The following is a 26,749-nucleotide window of genomic DNA, read 5'->3' on the forward strand; positions in this document are numbered from 1 at the left end:
TCTGTGCTTAAAGAGAGCTAATAGAAATTTAAAGAAAAAAGAAAATTTAAGTAGATTTCTGGTTATTGCGATACCATTTTTAGTTGATATGAATCGTCATTCCGCGTTTTTTTCTACGAAATGTGTTTAAACAATGACGCTACTTCCTTCTGGGAAATATTTCATACAATACCTAATTTAATGTCACACGTAAAATAATCATTGTTTCTGTTACAGAGACAGAACTTAAAAAATAGTTTCTAAAGAAAATGTTAGTTGCATATCGCAAATATCAGATGTGTATTGATAATTGATGAAGTGTGTGATAAGGTGACAGTCGCCTGTCTACTGTCAATATCTTCGTATAAACAAGATTATCAGCATCAGTTTTATTGACAGATCAATGATTTTATATTTTTGCTATACACTTTAAAAACAAATTCCTAGTTTTAATATTACGAGTATACAACTGTTAACCAGCCCGTTCCGCTGTTTACAGTACATTGATGTTATCTATCATAATTCATAACGTGTATGGTGTTTGCCCTTTGCTAGTACATACATCATAAAATACCAACCATAAAATATGAATAATAAGATAAAAATACGAAAACTAAATTGAAGGCATTTCATGCATAAAATAACTAGGATTCAAACGACATTTTTGATAGCGTTATTGTTGAAATTCTCTTATAATTTGTCCGTATATATATATATATATATATATAATATAATGATCTGTATTTACGATTAACATACGATCAAAAATTAACTTAATTCATGCCTGAATCATCAATGCACGTAATTCCAGTGATAATGAGATAAATGTCCACGTATCTTTACGATATCATTACAAAATAGTGAGATAAATAGATAGTTAATTATACTTTGTGTCTTTTTATAGACGTAGCGGTATCTATTCAGCAAACTAAAGAAAGGTACGCGACTGACACACATTTGAGGTGTTGTAATGTTTTGTATTCAGTGGTGTACTGAGAGAGGACAATATGAAAATAGAGACATTTTAATCTCGTTACAGTAAATGCGACTTTTGCTTTTGGATACATAACTAAGATGCAAACGCGTGTTATAGGCAGTAATAGATCTGGTGAACTGTGCTCGCATGTAGAACAGTCAAGTTCAATGACCCCACCCCCCCAGCAGTGGCTTGTCTAAGATATGCAAACTGCTATCTTGTTTATCTTAACTAGGCGTTAATGTGCTGGTTATCTTCGAGATTTGATAATCGTATCTAACAGATAGAGCGTGTAGCGGAGCTGGCGGCGTTGAGAGCGGGCTAGGCCGGCTGCTGCCGCGGCCGGGACGACTGCGGGGTGATAAGGGGAGCAAACAGCGCCGGCGCGGGCAAATATTTGTAGGGAACGGCGACGTGTCATCGTCTCCCCCCGCCTCGTCCCTCAAGCGACGATATGAAGCCGTGATATGACGGCACTATCCCTGATACGGAGTAATTATCAGATACAAGTCCCACAGATTTGATTACGAGAGCTCGTCTCCTCATTATACTGGCTGCCCCGACACGAGCAGCGCCTGTTGCGGGAGACCAGCTTTCGAGAGCTGGTGACTCGTCTGCATTTTGTGTAATTCCGTGTGTGATTGTGCTCTTGTGTGGGTGCGGGGCGTGGGGCCGGGGCGGAGTGTCCGCCGATCCGATAAGCCCTCGATACGTCCGCGGATTATTGATGGGCGCCGCTCGACCTCATCATGATGTTATCACTTGTTTTTTTCGTCGAATATTTTCCGTGAAAAGCTAATAAAGTGTTGGAGTGAGTGGGTGAGAGACGCGCGGGGCGTCAACGACACGTGACGCGATAAGCGGCCATATTGTTTCACTGTCCCCTCTACCCCACCCCGCACCACCGCAGCGGAATTTCAAGAACGGTGTATCACGCAATCCCCACGTTTCAGCGCTCTTGAGTGCTTACACAATGACAAAGAGTAGGTAGGTAACACGTACTCACCTCTAGGTACCTGTGCCGTAAACTGGAACACCGAAGTGCTAGCACAATAAACACGATAATACTATTTACAATAATTTGCCATAGCTTTCAATGTTCCTTTTAGTTTCAGTTTAAAAGGTGTTTTTGAGGTCATTCGTGGAAAGAAAATGAGGTAAACAATGACAAATGGAAATACGGCTTTGTGGCTAAAATAATCTGCTATTTCAAATATATAATTTATTGTTATATATCAAACTTTGAGTCACATAAAAATTGAATAATTTCAAACCATATTGCTGTTAATTCTTTTGGTTGTAAATAGCCGTCGGTAAAAGTTTGCACGTTTAAGGAATTTACAAATGCGTTATTTGACAAGAGATTTTTACTATCACAAATTACAAAATCTTAGAGCGCTTTCTTCTCTTTCTATCAAGTGTTTACGCTAACGTAAGAGAGAGAGAGAGGAGTTTAATTAAAACGGTGCAATGAACCGATTAGATAAGTGTGTCAGTATATAATAGCGTTTAGTTTTCGTGTTTTTCAGGTGAGAGGTCCAGCTTCATCACCTCTGCAAAGTTCATTATAAAAGTTATATATAACGCGTTCAAAAGGCTTTTTCAGCTAACAATACGACGCATTTATTTTTTCATATGTATGCAAGTGTAATTTTTAGAGCAGTGTGGGTTAAAATATTACCTAAAGATATGGCTACAAAAGGAATTATATAGCAGCAAATTAAGTAGTACACGCAGAACTATTTTTTATATGATTTATTCGTCAAACAATTGTTTTATATCCAGAGAGCGCTGAGTCTTGGCTAGAGGCCAACTAGACTCTCATCCATGAGGTGCTAGGTTTGACACCAAGCTTGTACTTCAATAAACTTTTCTTTCCGTGCGCATTTAGCATTCGCTGCTTGCATTCGCATTCGTACGTTGAAGAAAACATCGTCAGGAAACCGCATGCCTTAAACCCAAAAACGTCGACAGCGTATGTCAGGCACAGAAAGCTGATCTACTTGACTATAGAGATAGATAGAAAAGAAACAAATGATTACTTAACAGATTCAAATATAAGAGGCCCATGTTTAAAACGTTGTAGCATCTTAAATGTCTTCCTAACTTGATTCCTACACGAATCCTGATCTGTTTACGAACTTCTCTAATGTTTTATTTAAAAATGAATTAAAACTATTGTTATTTTTTCCTTAAGCTTGTTGTATATTTCATTATAATTATCAGTAGTTTCGTAATGTGTAATCTCTTTATTATTATATTTTTTACTTATCTTACGATCCTGCTGTCATGTTGAATACTTTTTAATTTGTTCTGTGAAATAAATAAAAGATTATCTCTTACTTATATGCGAATTACTCCGGTTGCAACAACATCAGTTCTCAACCAGTTGACCATTACTTAGAAAATTGAGCACAATACCATCTTTATAATAATAATTTCATATTATATAATATATAGCAGACTCGGCCAAGCGTTGCTGTGGCTAAGGTTTTTGTTATATTACATAGTAGTAAATTAATCAAGGGAAACCGTAGGAGAACTTATGTGAAACGTTGGTACCACGACACGGACCTAAACTAAACTACCTTTAACTCAGCGCCATCTGTTAGAATTGTATCAAATAATAAACAAATGTTAATGTTATCGTAATTTTAGTAAGGATGCCTATTTTTTTAGAAAATGAAATATAGCCTATGTCACTCAGGAATGATGTAGCTTTCCAACAGTGAAAGAATTTTTCAAATCTGCCAAGTAGTTTCGGAGCCTATTCAATTCATACAAACAAACAAAAAATCAAACCTTTCCTCTTTATAATATTAGTATAGATGTAGTTTTAGTTACAGTTATTTACAATTCGGGTTTAGTTAGTGTGTCAATATAGGTTAGTTAACAAAACAACTCAAGACATACACGTTCAGTATACCATTGGTGCTATACCTTATGGCTTATACGATGTATCAAGGATGTCACCCTTTTCCAAATCAATCACTTAGTTGCTGAAACCGTCTTTCAGGAACTTTCTATAAAACCATAATGAATTGGTTTACTTCTGTTCAGCAGTTTTCCAATCTCACTTTCAGAATGACGACAGATATTGTGGCTATAGTGTGGCTGAAAGACTTTAATTTATAAAATCTAAGGATTGACTGTGGTTTATGCGCCACACATTATACCAAATTATTTACAGATTTATTTAAATATTTAAAAGAGAGACGGAGTGTTTATTGCCAGTTCTTCTCGTCCGATTACGCCCTTGATTCGAGAACTGGCAGTAAATGTAAACTTTTTTACTGACGTTTATAAGAGTAAATAAGGTTACCAAAATTAATTGGGATATTTTAAATTCACTTACAGTTATACTTAAGTGAACCTTATTTGTTGAAATAATAAATTGATTACTATTCAATTAGGTAATTTTGTTTTGATCCATCATTTTTATATTGTTATTACTACTAATCATCTGTATTAAATTGATAGATTGTGTCACTATTAAAAAAATAGGCGTACATGAACTAACTTTTTATGGTTTAATGATAAACTTTTAACCTTCTGACTCCCAGAACCAACATTGGACGCCGTGAGCCTATTCACAGGATGTGTTCTACTTTGGATTCGCACTCCTCTACAGCGTTTAAGAAATGTCCTAAGACTTGTATCTTTCTTCTTTATTATAGCTAACAGAATATTTGCCCATGTGCTAATTTATAAATTTTGTGGTGTCATATTTTTTTATCAGTGAAAATTTTTGTCGGTACGTCCAATGTATTGATTTTATGTTTTACTGTATAGATATGTATCTGTTCAGTTTCCTTAATAAATAAGTAAATATTGATAAAAACTTAAACTAATCAGATTAAAAAAAAAGTTTGTTTCGTAGGTATTGGAGTTTATTATAAGACAATTTGATAAAATTATAATAACTAATATTATGTACAAAAACAATATAATAAAATTCTATACTAAAATTTGCCTCTTCGACAAAGCGGGCATCTGTAACTGCATTATAACGTACAGAGCCATCTACCGGTAACAATATAAAACTAGTTGATACTAATTAGAATTAGCATTTATGGAGTTTGATTCATTTTAGGTCGGTATTAAACATACAGGTAAATCTTTTATAAAATATATCTCTAATAAAATATAGAATTCGGTTCGCATTCAGAGAGGCTTCAGATCTCTTCGATGTTACCACTGGATTAACACTTGATTATATAAATATGTATATTTCATTTACAGCATCTCATAGTACATAGTGCACAGCTTAAAAAGTTATTCGGGGTCATTCTGAATCGGCACTAAATAAAAGAGACATTGTAAAGAAACGAGATATTTTGTAATATTTTAAATTTAAATTATTATGTCAAAATACATTTGCACCTTTGTTATCTAGCTTAAAACAAAGTATAGTAACTAATATTAAAAAAATTTATTTATACAACAGAAAGTTAAAACCAACTATTAAAATAACTTTGGTTTATGAGCTCGCTTAGTGATTCAACAAATATCTGCCTCTATACAAATATACTTTGCGACAGGCACCCGGGAACGTAATATTAAATTTTATTAAAAATGGACCATCTTTTATTTTCGCTAGTATTTTTTTTCTAGAGGCCCTGTTGTTCCAACCGTGAAAATCATTTGAAAAAATTTTATGACATTAAATTAATATAAATTAATCATGTCGTGTCAATATAATTTAAAACCATAATATATTTCTAAGGAACGTTTACATACTTTTTGAGCTTAAAACTACAATATGAACACATTCATTCAACAATTGAGCGAACATCAACAGGAATAAAATTAATAATTATTACTATAGAATAACGTGTATAATCTTATATAATAAATTCGTGGAATGCACACATGAAGTCATGAAGGTCACCTATTTATTGTACTTAGTAGCCTCTAAAATTAATTATAAAATTTATAAACGAATTAGGAATTCATCTTAGGAATGTTTCGCAGTCTCAATTTAATTACATTATTTTGGTAACGATTACTTACAAATAAGTAACTAGTGGGATTACATTATCATTGTTATATTAAAATAGAGCAGGCATTTTACAGTCATCTGTAAGCAATAGTAACTAAAAGTTGTTTGGACTGATACGCCAGTACTGCCATGGCGCACTGTCATTATTTGGTCAACTAGCGACTCCACTACGACTACACTATAGACACGTTTTGTGTCAACCCTATTGGAAATAAATTAAGGACCACTTTTGCGAGAATAACACGAATCACGCAGCGGAAGATACCTTAAGGATACTAAGCGAGTGAGATTCTATCGCGGAGATTCCGTGAGTTTGTTCTGTGCGTTGGGAGGGGCGAGGAGCTCAGCTGCCCAGGGACACAACGGTGGGCCGTTCGGGGTCCGCTGCGTGCGTATACGCCGCCTCCTCGTAGTACTCCTTGTGTGTGTGCGCGTGTGTGTGCGCGTGGGCGTGCGTGTGTGCGTGCAACGGCGGCGCGTAGTGCGCGTGCGCCGGTGGCGGTTCTTCAACCTTTACGGGACCGCCATAGCCGTAGTTCTCTATTTTCACCTCACGCTCTTGCTTGATATCCTGCGTTTGTATAGCCGACATCAACCTTTCCGTCAGCCCTGTGAAAACGATACATTTTTAAATTGATCTAATCTTTCCCGTATAATACATAAAAATGGAAAATGTTTTTATAAGAAACAAGATTTGCACGGTCAGGTTGTTCTCGAGCAATTTAAAATCTTAGATGTGACTAAAACTTTTTAATGAGTGACTTATGGCATTCTACTTTACGTACTGTTCAATACTTTTACCATAGTAACAGTATCACAGTCACAGTTATAAAAATAATTGAAAAAACTAACAGTTGTTTTTAACTTCGACGGAAGACGGCATAGAGTGTTGCGCTTGCGAATTGTGCGGCGAGTGTGCGGTGTGAGGAGGGTGGGCGCGGGGGGCGTGTTGCACCGCGTGCACTATGCTCTTGCTTAAGTGACGTTCCGCCTTCATACTGTTCTTGGGTTTGCGCTTTCGAGTCTGAAAACATTTGACGGTCACATTAAATATCACTTCTCACTAGTGAACTCCCAACTAACGTCTTTAGTTTTTGCGGGTACTTGTAAATACCTGTATTGAGTCTTTCTTCATGGCGATGGGGCGTGGGATGTTGTGCAGTTTGTAATAAAGCCCACAAGCGTTACAAACTGTCTCACCGTGAGCGTTGCGACGCCACAATGACGTGGTAGTGGTTTGGCAGTTGCTGCACGACATACCTGGCCGCTTGGTACCCATCTGCACACACACAAAATTTTCTTAATACACAGAAATACCATCCGCCAGAAAAACACTACGTGACCATTTTAATCTGTTAACCTCTTTAATCAAGCTTTTTGGTTTCGTTCTGTGTCGGTGATGACGAACATAAAGAAGTCTAAGTTATACCTCCCTGATACAGTCCAGTAGATTTTGCATACCAACATGAAGTCAAAGAGTCAATATTTTCTGAACACGAAAATTGTTTTTTTTTTGTTTTAGACCTTAAGTAATATTAATAATAAAATAACCAATTGGTCAGAGTGTTTCTCTTAGCGGAATTAGCCACAATAATGGGTTTAGTAAAATGTCAAAGCCAATGAAGGACTGATGGTTGTTAGTCAACAAATTTATAGTTTAGAATTCTGATACGAAGTATATAATCATGCATTATGTATGTTGGAGCAAGCAATGACTTATGTTAGTAAGCGTGAGGTCAGGGACAAGGGGAAAGTACGGATCTGGAACGTTTTTGTGGGACCGAAGGGACGAAGGACATCGGAGGGAGGGAATTCTCCGCACACCTACCCCTTTCTTCTGTTTGTAGTCGGGTTGGGCGGAGAGCGCGGGCGCGCAGAGCGGCGCGGCGGCGGCGCCGTTATACAGGAAGCTCTTGTAGAAATCCGCGCCCGGCGGCGCCCCCTCGGCCACTGCAAGGAAGACAAGTGTCAAGGACACGAAAGGACGCTCGGCGGGCGCGGATTTCATCGCGGGAGCGGGAGGTGAGTGGCGGGCGGCGGGTTAGTGGAGCTGTGGCTGCGTACGTCGGGGGCGGGGGGATGCGCCGCGTGCCGCTGACGTACCAGCCGCCGGGGCTGCTTCAGCGGCCGGTTCATGCCGTTCATCTTGTTGTAGAGGCCGCACGCGTTGCACAGGTAGTGGCCAGTGCCGTCGCGGCGCCACAGCGGTGTGTGCACGGCGCCGCAGTTGACGCACTCTCGGCTATCCGTCACCACCTCCGCCAGCTCCACTGCGCGATACCAGAGTTTACCGCCCACCAGACCTCCGGCTCACCGGCCCACCGAGCGTCATACATACATCTCCACATTACGCTCACGCAGCCATTCGCCAGCTTATTTCTACTTATTACTTAGGTTCAGAAGTTTTAGTAACTGCCTAATTTAGTCTTACAAAAACCTTATTCAGCAAATATTATCAAAATAATTTCTAAGCAAAAAAAAACAAAATATATCCTGATGCCTTTTTAATAAATGTAATGTTTGTTCGACGAATATAACGTGCATTATTTTCAGCGTTATTAATATATGATAACAATACAATTTTATACAGCTTGGACAATGTGAATATGGAAGTTAGACGGGATATCTAGTTTACTAGAAAGCATAGGTAAGCTAAAATCATAACTGACCCATAGAGAGAACTAAAACTGCTTGATCAGCGGCGCGACTTGCAATTGTTTATGTTAGTGTCGTCGAACTTGGCCCTGACAATGGACCTGTATGTATGTGTGTTTGTGTGTGTGCAAGGCCGCGCGTGCTTCATTCATTGCAAGCGCGACCAGGAAGCTATTACTGCACACAACCAACTTGCTTACAATGCTTATAAGTACTAAGTCCTTTGATTCTTTAAAAATCATTTTATGATTCAATATCATTAGTAATGTTGGCAATAGCGGTGAGTAACATGGACTTTGTGTACTTTGGAGGTACGTAAAATGTACGTCACATCCGTCCGTTGAGAGCAATGGGCCGGTGTCGCATTACTGTGATCCGGCGATACCTAGCTCACCTCACACGGAAATATTTCCCAGAACACTCGACTGTTTATAATAAAAATTAATTATTAAACGCGGAACGTGACTAGTAGTTATTTTGGATAATATATAATAATATTAATAATATAATAATATTAATAATAATATATAATATACCATCAATACAAGAACGTAAATCGATTGTCAAGTAGGTACAGTATAAATCAAGTGTATACTTTAAAGTAGTATTGACTTAACTATAAAGATAATTTTGACAAGTTGACTCAGGCTAGGTTGTATACCCGGCTGTGCACCATAGACTAGTTAGTTAAATTACAATAGTTGATAAAGGGCCGCATGTTGGACGAAGCTAAAAAACTATCTATTTTTACCGAAATACTATCTTAATTATTGTTATTAAATGCATCAGATACGGGCCATATGCGACCACGGCCATGTGCGCTGATAACAGCTCAATATTAAATTACTATCATTTCAAAATCGATCGATGAGTGATTCCAAAATCATATTTTTTATCTTATTACAATCAAGAATACAGTATTTACAATTTTTTAACCTACAAAGTAATAATAGAAATAATTAAAATTTAAATCCAAACAAATTTAAAAAGTTTGGTGCGTAAAGCGTACGTTTAACGCAGGATTGCGTCGCTGTATTGCGATACTTATTATTATAATTTTTTATCTTAATTTTTGTTTTTATTTTACGACAAATTGATATAAAATAATCATTTGAAATATTCTTCATTGTGCGCTGTGGAAACTGTATTATAAATTGTAATAGAATTTTTATAATGCATTGAACTTGAATTAACCATGACTGGTACCATCTCTTTTTATTACATATAATGGGTCAAATTCTGGGTGAACAGCGTGTTGGTAGAAGGATAAATCATGACTTTGCAGACTGGTATTGTGACTGCGCGAGAGTCGCTGCGTATCTGGCACACAAAGACACGTTTCGCGAGACTGACGGACAACCGCCAGTAGTGGACAGGCACAAAAAGAAGTCAAACAGAACGAAACAGATCTGTTTGTCTTCTTTTCGTCTGTCATATTAGGTCTTAAAACAGTGGATATGTAAATTTTAAATTAATTATCGTTGGTGCTTTCTTCAATCATAGAATTAGTATTGCAATACACCGAGGAAATGCTGCCATCGTTAAAATTACGCTGCCACAGCAAGCAAACTTTTTAAATTCGTTTTAATAAAATTTTATTACGTTTACTATGTTCGTTAAGAAATTTAAATATTATATTTTGTGTGGGAAAATTTAATTAATGTGTCTAATTAAAATTTAATATGTTAATGTAACACTATGTTTCTATGAGTTTAGGTGAACAAAAGACATGCGTCAGCGCCGGTGACGTCACGCGCGGGCTCTCTCCGCGATAAGGTGCGGAACTAATGTTCGGTAAACGTCGCCGCTAATTACTCTGTCCGACTTGCATGGCCTGACTATTAACTAGAATACGTCGAATGTATAATTTTCAACTTACACCTTACATCACCTAGGTATATAATATATGTATATCACGTGACGCATTTATTGACAAAGAAAAAACATCGAAATCCAAAATGAATAAATTGTAGTGTAAACAAATCATATGATGATTAACTATTTTAAAATGAAACGTAATTGAAGCTATTTTAATTTTAGCATTTGTAATGCGTGGAACGTTTAATTCTACGAATGATGGTATTTAAAACTAATGTTCGACATACACTTGTGTGCGTGTGTGCGACATGTATTTAAGTCAATAAATGTGTTCTTTCCTTTCTTTTAGAAGTCGAGGTGTGGACAAAGGCGCGGGCGGTTTGTCATCCTGTTTGCGGCACGTGCCTTATCCAGAATGCGATTTTAATGCTCGGACATCGGACAGGCGTTATTTGTCGCGAGGCCTAAGCAAACACGACCCATACATACATACACACACATTATTATCGCGGCTACATCACTTTGTTTTCGTTACAATCACGTAACATTCGTGCGCTTCCAACAACATGCTTCATTTATCGTATTTCATTATTACAATTTTTACGACATATTAAGAAATTTATCAATCTTATTTGTAGCAAATCTTTTATGTATGTACTATTTTACATATATACAACCATTAAACGGCGGGAAAGAATAGAAAATAATTAATATTTTTTGTTGAATTAATATAAAAAAAAGGTTTATTTATTTATACTATACCTAATATATGGTTCAAGTAAGTGCTTAGCAGATTTGCGAAATAACCTATAAGGTTCGATTTGGGTTAAAAAACAATATTACGAGTTTTAGACATGGTAATACTTCTTCTCTTCTTCTCTCTTTTCAATGCAATCATATTTCTTTAAAAAAAAATCTACACTACTACTATATTGTTATCTGCGCTGTAATTTCGTAGATTGATTCTATTCATTCAGCTTAATATATTTAAATATGTTCAAAACAGATCGAAAATTAAAAAAAAATCCGGAAAACAAGTATTTTTTTGCCTCTCAAGTTCGGCGGGCACTTTTTGTGTGAACTATTTCACGAAAACCAATAAATATTTTATGGGCCACAAAATATTAACACTTTTGAAGATGGATGACGGTTTAAGTGTGCACTTATCTATGATCTTAGTAAAATATCGTTTGAGATATCGCGGTCTATCTTTTTCTGACCCCTGACATTATGCTCCTCCCCAAACAGCATTTAAAAACTATTATCATAGCATTCTCGGGTTATCAGTAGTGTCACAAAATCTGTATATGTGTTACAATTTTGTGGTGTGTTTTTCAAGAATTATATTAAAGTGTTATTCTATATATTTTTTTAAAGTTTACTACATTTTAATGATTTATCTATAGTATATGTTTAAAGCTATATTTAGCTTCTTAATTTAAAATTAAAGATATATATAGCTTCTAAAATACATGACATTTATGGGAAACATGTAATTAAAACATAAAAAATAATAAAAATACAATATAAGTTCACTTCAAATTTTGTATTTTACAATAGGCTAAAAATTGCTAGCAAAATAGCGGATTACGCACCAAAAATTTTGCCGATAAGTAGGGATGCCTACAGGTTCAAATGACGTGGAATAAGTGATACCTGTCTATCTTATGTTTCATAATAAAGTTATTTTATTTTATTATAAAGGTGATTAACAATTCAGTTTAAACTTCCGCTCTTTTAAAATTTATCAGTCCACACCCGATTTATATTAAGCTCTGGATAGATAGTGTTTTTTTCTGTTATATCGCGTAAAATTCTAATGAGAAGTGCCTGATCTCATAAGTTGGTTATGAAAATTGTTTTTTAAACATGATTTTATTTACCACAAAATGTCATTATTATATTTTAATTGTTAATCTACGAATCTATTAGAAACTTCAAACACTGCTTCGTTCTATTGCTTGCTAACAAGCCTATTAACTTGTGCATGCACCTGCTTTTATTTGTGTGTGAATTAATCAGCATGTGGCTTAAATGTCGTCCGCGTAAAAGCAATAGCTAATTTGATTTAGGCTCAGATGAAACAAGACAGTACTTTATACATGGTCTATGTGTTTGTGAAATCATGTCGTTAACAAGGTTGTATTTCTCTGTAACGATTACACCAGAGTTATATAACACTGAAAACTATTAACATTAAATTCATTCGAACATACATAAAATAATTTTATTACCTGACTTAAGATACAGTGTTTACCAGTTACGAATACTCGGTCGTAGTTAATTGTAGAAATCATAATTATTTAATTAAAATGTCGGTAATCTAAAATTGATATGAACTCAAATCAATGATAGTTAAAAGATACTTAACTGGCTAACGATTCGCTCGAAAAGTAACGGTATTTTTGGCATGTATTAGGCAATAATGCATAATAGTTGAATTATCTTATATTGTTTTTGTGTGTTCTGTACTTACTGGCAGAAAGACTTGCGGCGGCGGATAGCTGAGGTCTATAGCTGCATTCGACACGCCAAAGCTCCTGCAACATAACACGATACTTCTCACTCACACACTCAAACATTACCGTATAAGGTTAGGAAATACTGACTCATGCAAGCCTAATGGCATTCTGAACAATGTCCTTATCCTACACAGCATATATATACTGTAAGCATGTAAATTCGTAAATATCCTGATATGTTTAAAAAAGGGAAGATACAAGAGCCCTTTTCTCTCTGAGACCTCGTAAAAGCCAACTGGTTCCACCTACGTCCAGATTGGGATTACATGAATCCTTTTCAATAAAAATATATAAAAATCCAAATCAGAAATGTTATTACACTGTTACAGAGTACCTGACCGATAGACATTAATCGCTTTTATAAAAGTTAAGTTTATTAAGTTAAGTACATTCTCCTTTTCGCAAAGTGAAGCCAAACAAGTATCTTGTAAGAATATAAATGTAGTGGAGCCGCTCACAACATTGATGTGCCTAACCAAGGTTCTTATTGTAATAAATTATAAAGTGTCACGTGTAAAATATAAGGAATGCAATAAAGATTTGAGTTTGAGGTCGTACAGGTAAAGGATAGTCCAGTTCTTCTTACCCGCTCTACGCCCTTGACTTGCGAACTGGTGGTAAATGTAAATTTACGATTAATTTAATTTGTTTTTCTTGACGTTCATAAGTGTACATGTTTACCGAAATGAATAAAGATATTATGACTATGACTATGATAGGTACTTACGGGCTGCGAGTAGGTAGCAGGGGCTGTGGCGGGAGCGCGTGACGTGGAGGCAAAGCCACCTCCGAAGCGCGCACTAAAAGCGGGAAGCGTACCACCACTGGCGGGTTCACCTCCACTTTCGCCTTCCACATAATCACCAAGCACAGTGCTCCCACAATAGACGGGTGATGAACCACCCCATGTTTGTGGTTGTCCAAGTTCTCCGCCACTGCTGTAGTACGTCGTGCTGCCACTGGCGTAACCACCGCAGCGTGCATACGCCGCACCGCTGCTTACGCTGCTCTCCGCTACGCCGCTGTAGATAAGTGTCTTACTATTAAATAACATACTAGAATAAGACATTTGAAATAATTGTAATTTCAGTAAAATAGTTTGCATTGTGAGGGAGCGTATTACGTAACGATTAAAACGAGGCGGGGTTTGAGTTATGCGTTATTGTTAATATTATTAGTTATTAATATGTAATATTATTTTCGACTTTCCGATACTTTACATCACTTAAATGACAACTTTAAGGTGTAATAAGTACCTGGGTGGTAACGAAACGTTTTACTTTTTGGTACAGAAGAATCAAGGACAATCGAGGGGGGGTCAAGAATCTTCAAAAATGGAGTCTTAATATGAAATAAGCTTTCATAATGTTATAAGGTATTTGTTAAATATACTAAATGTTGTTTGTATGTGGTCGCAGTCGATTGCGGTAAATATTAAAATTAAAATGTCTGGCAGTTGGTTGTTTTTGCTTAAAATGTGTACTAATTATTATATTAACTTAATTCACTGAAATAAAAAAGAAACCAGATACAATGCAGACTTGTAAAATACATATTAATGAACAACAATTATTCAGGGCAATTTAAAAGATAATATTTCGTATATACTTATAAGAAATTAAACTGTATTTAATTAAACTTCAATTCTGCATCGTTTTTATAAACGCCAAAGGGATCTTAATTTATTAATTGCAAGAAGAACAAGAAATTACATGTAAATAGATAAATACCTTGTATGTTATATTAATCTATTTAAAAAAAATCTTGTTTTAATAGAAATTGTAAAAAAAGGGTAGATTCTAAATTCTTATAATTATTATATAGAAATAATATTAAGAAAATTACCATTGACACATGTATTATATTGTATTCCTCTTTAAGGACAAATGACATTATATTAGACAATTCTAGTTGCTTTAACGAATGTTTAAGTTTACTTAAAATTTGTAAAAGTAAAAACCATAAATTTCATTAATGACATTGACAATTTACATATTTGCAAGTACCATTAACTATCTTCGCTATTGTAATAAATATGTTCATTATTTCGATATTACAATTTTCTTTAAAACTTGTTTTTCGTTTATTACACCTAGATAGATTCACAGACAGTAATAAATTAGAATTAAGGTAATATACTATAATATATAAAAAGTATGTATCTATATGTATCAGGAAGTTTTTATGTACAGCTCTCGCATGACATAGGACCCAAATATCGTATATATTGTATTCTTATAAAAGTTGATTATCTCTCTTTTGACAGCTTTTATTGTGAAAGAAATCGAGCCCATCGTATCTATAATATGCGAAGATTGTGACAGTTAAAGAATATGTTCAAAAATATGTATTATACACGCTAAGCACAGAGCATCGTTAGATTATTAAATCAATCTCAATTCTGCAAAACAGAAAGAATTGAACGTGAGATTTGTAATTATATTTAAGTCTTTTATAAGATTTAAATATACAAATCTGACAAGACAGACAAATTCGCGATTTGACTACACTTAAAACGTCTAAGTTTGCTTTTACAGTTTTACGCTGTGAAACATGACAATCAGACCTTGCTCTTTCAAATTCATTTCGTTTCCATATAATAAAAAAGAATCCTACTGTGTAACATCATCGCAGCGTCGATATCAGATATAGTTCAGTACGTTACTGAATTAACTGGATGGTCCTAGATCCTACGCCCTATGTATGTTAGCATGAAACTGTACTTGTGCTTATGTTATAAGTAATTACAACGCCAACTTGCTTACTACCGCAGCTCACTATGGGATGTAGTGCGCGGCTAATGGCCCGGAACATGCCCCCCTCCCTCACCCCGCTTACCTCGACCTGCTTGCATGTATTAGGTACAGTTTAACGACTGCGTCAACATGCCACCATAATTACAAGACTCACTAAAGTTACTACCATCTACCGCTACTTGTTGCCAGGCAACGAGACGATTAGGCAACACGGTTCCCCAAAAGGCGTGACAAGGGGACCATGTTATCGTACCAAACATTTCCTCGTGATGAGTGGTAGTCAGCTGGGCAAGATAAGCATAAACACGTCCATATAACGCGGTAACATGAGAACCCGGAACCCAGTGCCCTACTCGCACGACCGTTCACTTCTATTGTTTTCCCTTACGCACTAAACTTTATAGTTATGAGCTATACGATACGGCTCTGGCGGAATTACAAACCGATAATGTACATTTTCAGTCAGGCGATGACAAAACTGCAGTTGTCGAAGCACTGTTAACACGTGTGACTGCCCGTATTACCAACAGGATATGTCCAGTGTTGGCCCGTGTCTTTGCACGTGTCCGCACTTCCGGTTGACTCCCCGCGGACAGTGTTAACCCACGTTATCACATTACATTAGCTAACGAGATGTAGTACCGAAAGAGTTTGTAGAGTCTCACATCAATTTTGAATTTAGAATTCAAAACAAAGGATAACGAATGGCTGAAAAAAATTGTGAGAGCGCGCGTCGGGCGATATTTGCGCAGGGCTATAATCCCAGTCCTAAGAGCCTATACAAACAAGTCGTTTCGAGACACTTAAGATGTCACTCGACGCCGTAAATAAAGAGGACAAATTTGGATATGATCCGAGGCCGGGCAGAGTCTTCGTGACCCGTGACCCTTGACTGTGACCAGTCGTTATTATATTTGTCACATCATTAGTGTTTGTTATATCCCCTCAATATTTTCCTCTAATTATTATGATTTATTTGCATTGGCAATTAAAATAAGGAAAATTCCAAATACGAAACGATAAGGAGACGAATATAGATCTGGCGTAAGTTTCATTCCCTGATCGTAAGCTCCTTTGGATAAGATTTTGGCTATCTTAACGAGCCGTTGGCGCCGACATCACATTATCGACGAGTTGACGCATTTCGTCTTGACTCGCGACTTGGCAAACAACTTTACTTTTTCTTTCCGTTTCCTGGGCCGGGGCTGCGCCTGCGACTTGTATTTGCACCGATCTCGAGGGTCGTTTGCTTAACTACTTAGAACGTTTGCTATAAATTAATGCTTGCATCGTCAAACAAGATTGTTTGTCGTCCCAACATCTCACCAACACTTGAAACCCAGCCATAAACTTTTGTTTATTATTAATATTAAACCTTTTATTTCTTGCGTTAATTAGTACCATTAACAGGGTTGTAGACATAATGTTAGCTAGTTAAAAAAAACAAAATATTTACTAAGACACAGTCATTAAGTAATTGTTCGTAATCTAAACTATGGCCACTAATCTTTAAAACGTTGAGTCAGCAAGGCTCTGCCAGCTTGCACAAAACATTGTGAGTAATGTAAGCTCTTTACCTGATAAGATAACTCATTAGAAGAGCTTGACAGACCCATTTGCAAAAATAGAATACCCTAATGCTTGTTACATATATTACAAGATAGTACAATAAGCAAAAACTTAAATACGCTCCCAAAACGAATAAAGGATGTTTATGTCTACATACGGTTTCTGGTAATATAACTATTAACAAGCAAAAATAGATTGCCAATTAAATAAAATGTTTTAAATAAAACGTTGTTTGTGTGTGAGCACTCACACATGGACGAGTGGTCGCGCAGTTAATTGCGGCGAACGATAATAACCGAGGACAATAATTACTATTTACTGGTCTGCCTAAGCCGAAATTCTAATGAAATAAATTATAATGATTTCCTGAAATTATGCTAAAGTATTTTTAAATTTGAATAAATTGTAATTGTAAACTTTTTGAAACATTTGTCGGCGATAGTAGGAGACTTATTAGGTGACTGGAAATACTAACTACTTATGCAAAAAATCACAAAATTATTAAAACTAACATAGTTTCTAATAATTGTAGGCAATCATGGCGAAACGACAGAGTTGATACGCGCCGGACGGGTAGAATCGTTTGTAACTATGAAAAAAAATGTATTAACGATGATCATATCTATTAAATATAAAAACGATCAAATCTCAATTGTTGCCAAACCGCAGAGCTAAAACAAAAACCACAGCATAGAAGATACAGCGCCGTTCAATGAGTCTAAACAAAGTCACAAGCATAATTAAATAAAGAAGGGTTCGAGGTCCAAAAGGATTGAGTAATAGAACAATGATAACGAGAGACGGAAAATTCCGGGAGGCAGCTAACAACGTAGGACGTGCGCTGCGCGGAATGTGCGCCGCGGCGTGTCGAAACGCGCCCTGCAGGCACGTACTACCCATTGCAACATGCTCTACACCCGAAGGCTTCTTCGCAATCGACTAATTAATTAATCCACCAAGTATGAGAAGATTGCACATGTTAAACACGTGCGAAAATACCGCGTGAGTGAGGCTATCGGAAGTGAGCGTATGTTTACAATTAGCGTAGAGAGGTGATAGAGAGATAGGCATATGGCGCTATCTGGCAGCCTGCCAGACGGAGTGCCGGCTCCATATCGCAGCCGCGATATCCCTGCGCCCTTTGGTTGCCGTCCGACCTCTCTATCTGTCCATCTCCCACAATCATTCACTTATATTCGCTTCATAATAATGTGAACGAGAACCTGATTCTACTATTCACATTTGACTGTGATTCAATTTATCTTATTAATGCAACCCATACCTCTCACTTTATCGTACAATCTACGAATCACAAATCCAAATACAAAAGGCAGATACACATCTCGAAGTTGTAATCTCACTTCCCGGGTCGTCAAATAGTTATAAACAAACGAATGATCTATATAGAAGGGTTTACATTATGTATCGTGTATATATTAGGGTAAAGATATAGATATTCAGGCAGTCAGTCTATGTAAAGTGCAGGTAATTTTGTGCCCAGCTTTGGAATGGATTTGAAAATCAAAAAATCAAAATACTATTTCTAACTTCGAAACATAGTTTTTCTATAGAAATGTTGCCATATTTCTTCATTCATAATCTGGGATTCGTAATAATTATTAATAGGAATGGAACAAGAATTTTCTTTAAAAAAATTTAATTGATAGAAGTGCTATCTGCAGATCTAAATTATGTTTGTTTGTCACATCTCCTAATGTGTTTGATGTTGTCTCAAGGCAGGAGTACCAACATCATTAAATAACTAACCATCTATATTTAATGACTTATACGTTAATAATAGATATTTTTAACATATAATTTATACTTGTAGTGATTTTTTGTATAAATTGCATCGAGAAAGATAAAACATATTAAAATTTTATGCTGAACATTCATTATGTAGCCAGCTTCTTTTAAGAATTCATGTGTATTAAACGTTTTTAGGCGTGTTATTTCATTTGTGCCTACGCCTCTATTGCAAATTCGTTCTTTACCAATTCATCAATCTATACCTCATCAATCAAATTGTTTTATTATCCTATCCTATAAATTCAAAAATTGTTAAAAATCGGTGTACTACAAACTCAGGTGGTTGAACTGGTCCATGCCTAGATACTATTCATAGTAAGTCTGATGTAAAAGAAGAAGAGATCGTTAGTGTTACATACAGCTATGTAACACTCACGATCTACTATTTTTTACTACTATTTTTCACTAGACAGAGTTGGTCTAGAAGTAGACGTTATAGCTTAAAATCGCTTGTAATTCTGTACTTAATTGGAATAATAATAAAAATAATTAGTGTCAGACCTAATGACCTCATCGAAACCTAAATTACTCATTTCCTTGTTCTTTGGCAAAGGTTTCAAAGGGTTGAATGAAACGCGACTGGAGTCAAATTTTTAAGACTTTTCGATCGCTCGTATTGCTCGATTCTTTCGGTATTGCCATCAGCTACTATCCTCAATTAACATAACGAGCCTTCAAGGTCTTCCGAGGCTTATGTACGATTAAACGATATGTACTCACTTGTCGAGGTGGTGATAAGGTTGCGGCGCGGGCGGCGGTGAGTAGGGCTCGTAGTGCATCGTGCGGTACGAATCCTCGCGGCGTTCGGGCGAGGGTGTTAGGTCGGGACTGCGGTGCATGTATTCTCCCCCTGCCTTAAACAGCGCCTCCTCCAGGTGCGCGTATGACAGCATGTCGCGCGCGACTGGCGGTCGCAGTTCCTCATAGCTTCGCGCGCCCGGAGACCCGCCCCCGCCCGCCGCGCCTTCCGCACCTCCTGTACCCTCCGCGCCCTCTGTAACACATGCACACACGCTTAGCACACCCGCCATTGGCTCACACACTACCATAATACTACCGCACTGTCTCTTCACTACACAATCATAATATGACCACCAATCGAACCTGTGCCTACTGCCTACCTATATAAATTAAAAATTGTTCAAGTTCGCCATAAACGAAGGGAAATGCTCCATATATACAGCGTTGTTAAATTACGTTGTTATAAAAAAACAATAGGTATTCGTAATACGTAAACACTTTTAAACTAAGTAACATTTCGTAAACAACATAACGTGTAACAGCCGCATTGGCTAGCGAGGCGGGACAAGAACTGACCTTTACGTTCGTTGTTGTTAACCTCAGCAATGAAATCGTCCAGGGTGTTGTAGGTGGTTCGGCCGCGGTGCCGGCAGGCCTCAAGCCACGTCTCGTGTAGCATGTCGTATATGTGTCACTCGCAGACGTGCGGCGCGCTGAGCGTCGCTTTGTCAACTGGCGTCTGAGCGCCGGCGAGATGCGCGCGCGCACAGTCCCACCCCGCCCCGCCTCGTATACCGCTCGCCCCGCCCACCCTCTCCCATTGACTACTCCGGCCAAACACAGCCCTATCGCCTATCATTGTACCGGTTATCACTCACAATAAATCTCTAGGACTACTTTTCACATGGTTTTTATTAAGTCGTTACATACCGGTCTGTTTCGTATGTCAATTGTGAATTCTTTGTGTTTCGCATCGTAGTCCTATTTCCTAACTTAGTCCTAGAAATATACAATTTATATGTCGCAGCCAACAAGCTAATTAGCTGTTTAATTAACAGCCTAGCCTTTTAACTAAATAGCGCCGTTTAACTACCGGCCTGAAAGATATTCAGCCGTACCGTTTGTTACAACATTTAATAAACTGGCAAATGCTGAGGCCATTCGTACCTAGAGTCAATATTTGACAGAAATAAATAAGATGAAACATGATATACCTACTTACAAAATATTTATGTTAAGATTAAATTGCTTCAGTCAAATTGACATTATTATTATCACTACACTCTTCAAGTGTACTTACTTGTTATTTTTCATAAAACTTTTGAAAACACCATCAAAGTTGTGGTTTTCCAACGCCATATTGACAATTTCAAGAGTTATGTTCCGTGTTTGAGGGTGGTGGAATTAAATTTAAGTAACAGTAATTTGCCTCGCTGTTTGATAAACCGGCTGAACATCTTTCAGGCCGCTAGTCAAATGGCGCCGTTAAGTTAAACGGCTAGACATTTGATAGAACGGTTGATGAAGCTAGTTGGCTGTGGCATATATACTAGGTATTGTATAGGAAAGGTATTTTGTTAAGCGTAAACGTAGGTTATTTTAATATCTAAATACTGACTTGCCTGCATGTAGTTTAATGAACACAAAATAACTTTATTCATATATACGTACTAACCAACTACAATTCTGAAGACCAACATATTACATTGATTCTTACTTTTTGACATAATCTCACAAAGTAGTTTTTCATTAAATGGTACGAATGGCTCTTTAATATTTAATCTTTGACAAGCTGTCAAAAATATATTGTTTATAATCCCTTAAGGGTTTTGTTTTGAGTAAACAAATTAAAAACAAACAAATATGTGATTCAACTTGACTGCTAAACCCAACCAAAGGACTCCCCGCTGTTTGTACTACTGCGATATGTGTGGAGTATGATTTATGTTTTTAGGCATAGACAAGCGATTCCATACCTATATTTGTGTGTGTATGTGTAAGTGATTTTAAATTAGAGTTTTAATCATCATCAGCCTCCATAGTCCATTTGGAGTGAGGCCTCATCCATTTTGCTTCACTACGGCCTGCTCTTTGCATCTGCTGGGAGCTTTTAAAAATATTGTTTTGAGCTTTTGTAAGTACTATGTTAATAAGTTTCGGTTATTACAGTTCAAATTATTGATTTCAAAAAATACGTTGAAATTAATAATAGAGATGACGTAATACCTAAAAAACACGGTTGTCTGTAATGTCGGTGTACCTACTGACGATAGTTGAACTTGACAACATAAGAAAATACTGATAGAATGATTGCATCCCAATAACCAATCCCTACGAAGACCATCCATTTTTGGCGACGGATAGAATGCAATCTCTTCGCTCTTTACACTCATATTTGATAATCAATATAAACCAAATAAAGTTAATAAAAACGTACAATAATATTAAAATATACACGTCTATGTTTAAAACATATCAAGTAGCTTTTTAATTATTTTAAAAACTGGTGTAAGTTAAAATCTGAAGATATTGGCACAGTTGAACTGTCATTTTCTTACAAAGGTCTCACCGATCCGACCTACCATGGATAGCTTGTATCGACAGATGGCAATTACAATCCGTCGATTGGTTATTGACACACTATCAATATTTGGTTAAACATGGATTGTGATAGGTTATTTGGTTAGTTATTGGGTTTGGGCGTCTTCGTCTTAACTCTAAATCTTAAGAGTCCTGAACTTTGATATATAAAGATCTTATCCTCTTTAAAGCCGAAGCAAAGCTATAATTGTATACATACAAATCGAATATTAAAATCATTCGTTTCAGTTAAAACAACTCTAAAAGTTAACCGTAATGTTCGTAAGAATCTTTTTAATTGAACCAATTTTATATCATATTAATATTTAGCAGTAATAATACATATGAAGTTTTAATGTACGGTCAGATATAAAAAACAACATGTTGCTTTTTGCCATTTTTCATCTTACATTTGGTGCTAAGCATCAAACAAATGTCACCACACGTGTAACATGAACCGAATCCATGTCGGCAATAAATAACAGTAGATAATTACGTCATCAGTGTGAAATTCGGGAGTTCTCTGAATGTATTGCCTACAAATCATCAGCCAAATCTCCCGGAACTGGTATCAATTTTATCGTTCGCTTTAAGGGCGCTGTAAATCGCCTTTTTCTAGTTCCTAGTATCGACCCCCGTCGCGCTAATCCCATGTTGTGACTAGCCGCACGTGGGAACGGACGGGTTATAGATTAAGCCCCGTAATGGGCCATGGGGCAAACACATTTCTGCGTCTGTTTTTCTATCCAACAATTTTTATTGTGAATTTTTTCCATGCCATGCCATTCGTTGGAATCGAAACCAGAAATTATAGATTATTTAGATACGCAAAAATTTTTTTGTATCTCTTTAATCAATTTTTTCATGCCATTTTCTGGTTAATCCAAAAATTCTCATTACTTTTAAATTCATAATGTTGATTCCTGGTAGTCAACCCGTTCTTAGCTCTCATTATATCAGAAAAATACATTTACGTACCCTAAATCAACATTTCATTGTAAATAACATTTGACAAAACAAATACGTTTAATTATTCAGATAATTAACTAATTATGTATATGGGATTCAATTAAGGTATTTTTTATTCCCGTAGTGGTAACAAATGTTGGTCTAATGTATTTTCTTCTTATGTGCGTATTTAACACAATCATATTGGGGGTATAATAATCTTAAACACAAAGCTGGAAGCACAGAAGGCTGTGTAGAGGTTCTAATGGCATACATAATTCATGTTTCTAACAATTGCCTAATGCTTAAGAATTTAACCACAGAGAATTTTCTATAAAGTTAGGAAAACCAAAGACAAGAGTGAAATTTGTGTAACATACTATTGTGTTAACGATTACAAGTTGTTCTGTTTATATGACTATTATAAATAAGTATAGCTGGTTATTTTGTTTTCTAATTTTTTTAAATTGAATTTTTTATTTTTATTATAAGTCAAATCATTTATTCCAATTAGACCACCTGAAATAGCACTTTTGAAAAGATGATTCTAGTTGCCCCTTCCAAAAGTTTCGTTTGAAGAAGAATGGACAAGAAACTCCACAATCTCTCTCATTAAAAAAAAGACTTACTTAGTCTTACTCTTTAAAAATAGGATCCGCAATATTTATATTAGTTAAATAATTATATGTGAAGACAATGTACTCCTAGAATAAAACTACTATACAATTATTGTTTTTTTGTATTACATGTTCCTCGCACATTTACAAATATCGAAACCGTAGAATATTATAAATTTTTTTTTTCAAGAGCGCATCGTGCAATCAGTCTTCTGACTATGAGCAGATAAGTTGTAGGAGGACTGAGAATATTATAAATTAAAGATTAATCAAAAATCAAGACTTGTGATTCCGAGTTGTTCGAAAGGAAGACCTACAAAGTACAGAGCATCCCTACTCTTACTTAAGACCTCCGATAATAAATTTAAAAAAATAGCTGCTATGGTTCCTAGCAGCTATTTTTGTACTGGGCATAGATGTGTTATTTAAGATAAAATTGTTTAGATAATGGTAAATCATTGTTAATACTTGAGCGGCGGCCGGCGAAGGCCGGAGGTCATTTGTTATCGCTGCCTACCCCTCCCCAACCCCGCATGTACATCGACAAGTTAAATATGTGTTTTTATAAAACCCTATTACAGATTTAAACGAGAATTTTTATTCACGTCCATTCGAATTGCAAATAAATAAGGCTATTATTAAAATCGAGTTGTTACATTTTTTAAGGCAGTCTTATACAGACACAAAGAGCAGTTTTAGCTTTAGCATACGACTTTCATGCTCGGGATCGCAAGTTCGGCTGTAGACCAATGAACTTTCTTTCTATGTACGCAATTAGCATTCGCTCGGACGGTTCAGGCGAACATCGTGAGGAAAGCGGCTTGCCTTAGACCCAACAACCCGACGGCGGCAGCACAGGGGGCTGATCACCTATTTTTTTGACAGATGATTAAGAATCAGATCTGAAGCCAGCTAAAAAGGCTGTGACGTCACATTTTTTTTATTTAATACAGACACTAAACAGAGTTACCAAGAATATTATAGAGAGAATAATATTACTACCGTTTTACATGTATCGTTGTTAAATAAATGTATAGAGGTCGCGTAAAAATTTTTGGTGCACTAAGGGTAATTTGAAAATGTAATGGATTTTGACAGAGTCATAGTTCGCGCTAAGTTACGTTTCTAAATATTACTAAGTCTTGGCTATATGTATCTGTTTCGTGATAATTATTTTACTAATATATTTAATAGATATACTCAATAAGATGTCCATGAAAAAAAAAGAAAAGATGATATATAGATATTTTTTGTGTGTGGATATTGTGTGTTGTGTGTTTTTCAAGGAATAAATGTGGCTTTATTATTAATTATTATAATATTTAATAGAAAATTAGTAATGTGACTGGCATCTCTCCAATAGGTCCAATCACACCGGTTTCCTCCCGATGTATTCCGTCAACGTACTAGAGAGTTTTAACACATAGAGTCCATTGGAAGATTCAAACCCGCGACATGACACACGCTCAATCCACTAGACCAGTGTTTCTAAAGCTTTTTTGTGCCATGTGCCCCACAATTTAAAAATGATTATGCCAAGTGTGTATACATAACGTTTAATATTAAAAGTTGAATTGTTCACTTAAGAAAATTTAATGTTTATATTTTATGAAGAAATTACTAGAAAATTCTTAACGAAACACAGTAAGTAAATTTTCAAAATGTCTTATGAAAAAAATCGAGTCAATTTTCGCCCCACTGTGAACAGTGAACACCAAGTTGTTAAACACTACACTAGGCCAAAGTTAATACAGTGTCTGCATTTACCATAGAGAATATAAAATTCATTACTGAAGAGTTTGTGCTACGCGGGGTGCGGGGGGTGTATCGGGGCCGGGTCAGCGCGGCCGCAGCTCTTATCGCTACCTCCCCTCCCGTCCCTCACCCCGCTTATATTATGCAACGTAACCGCTCTGGCGAAAACCGAAAACGAATTCATGAAATAGGCTTGCAAGTTATAGCTTGATAATAATCTATATTAACTAATTTTGTAATTCAATTTAGCTCACTAATATTCTGTTTATAGATTTATACCTATATATTAATATTGTTTTCTTTCTGATAGAGAAAGAATAAAATAAATAAAAACAACTAAAGTAGAAGAAAGCAGAAGTTACAAGGAAAATAAGGAACCCTACTAAAACTACAATAATGTTAGGGAAGGTGTATAAAATGCCTATAAAATACATTTTATCGCATGCGCTGCGAAAACTATTGATGGTAGAAAAAAAATGTTCGATAATATTAAAGAACAATTCAATGTACATACAAAAAATGTTTCAAATATAAATGTCCACCCGTGCGAAGCCGTATTTATATTTGGCCATACATATTACATACTAATTGTAAAAAATAATTTAGTAAACCCGACAACCTTATTGTATCATCAAAGTAGCTATGATACTATAATATAATATTATATTATAACATTAATGTTATAATCTAATTATAATTTGGATAATCTAATTTTCTAGAAAAATAAATTAACTTTGATGTCACACACTCTTTCAATCTATATATTAATTATTTATTTTATAAAGAATAATGTAAAATCTATGGTTGCAATATTTGTGAATATGTGAGCCCCACATATTCACTTTTTCAAATTTGACTCAAAAGCACCTATTTAATATGGCTAACTAAAATAAATGATTTGTCTTCTACGTGTATAAAAATACATATATAATCTTAAATAAAATCAAAAAATCACAATCGGACAATTCTTTTGCTATGATGTCACAAACAGATACGTTAAAAAAAGCCTTTTTGGTGTAAAT

General features: G+C 35.9%; 1 protein-coding gene and 1 long non-coding RNA gene across 6 annotated transcripts in view; one reads left to right on the forward strand and one right to left on the reverse strand.

Annotated features, from left to right (window-relative positions):
• Positions 1–785: 785 nt before the first annotated feature.
• Positions 786–5,215, forward strand: LOC110994034. Its single transcript, XR_002600208.2, has 2 exons — positions 786–1,942; positions 4,519–5,215. It is a non-coding gene; the product is annotated as an uncharacterized LOC110994034 (long non-coding RNA).
• LOC110994033 (transcription factor GATA-6) overlaps positions 4,828–26,749 on the reverse strand; it is a 28,091-nt gene continuing 6,169 nt past the window's right edge. For 2 of the 5 annotated variants that reach the window (XM_022260507.2, XM_022260509.2), the window contains exons 2-8: positions 19,807–20,080; positions 13,680–13,974; positions 12,907–12,970; positions 8,022–8,227; positions 7,072–7,236; positions 6,810–6,981; positions 4,828–6,566 (exon numbers count right to left, since the gene is read on the reverse strand). In XM_022260507.2, the coding sequence (XP_022116199.1) occupies positions 6,301–6,566; positions 6,810–6,981; positions 7,072–7,236; positions 8,022–8,227; positions 12,907–12,970; positions 13,680–13,974; positions 19,807–20,080 (1,442 nt within the window). In that variant the 3' untranslated portion in view covers positions 4,828–6,300. Of the gene's footprint in view, positions 6,567–6,809; positions 6,982–7,071; positions 7,237–7,785; positions 7,908–8,021; positions 8,228–12,906; positions 12,971–13,679; positions 13,975–19,806; positions 20,081–20,403; positions 20,572–26,749 lie in introns of those variants that run through there. The other 3 variants (XM_022260508.2, XM_022260506.2, XM_022260505.2) reach the window with 3 other exon arrangements.

This window comes from Pieris rapae, chromosome 10 (genome assembly GCF_905147795.1).
Source record: "Pieris rapae chromosome 10, ilPieRapa1.1, whole genome shotgun sequence".
Classification (NCBI taxonomy): domain Eukaryota; kingdom Metazoa; phylum Arthropoda; class Insecta; order Lepidoptera; family Pieridae; genus Pieris; species Pieris rapae.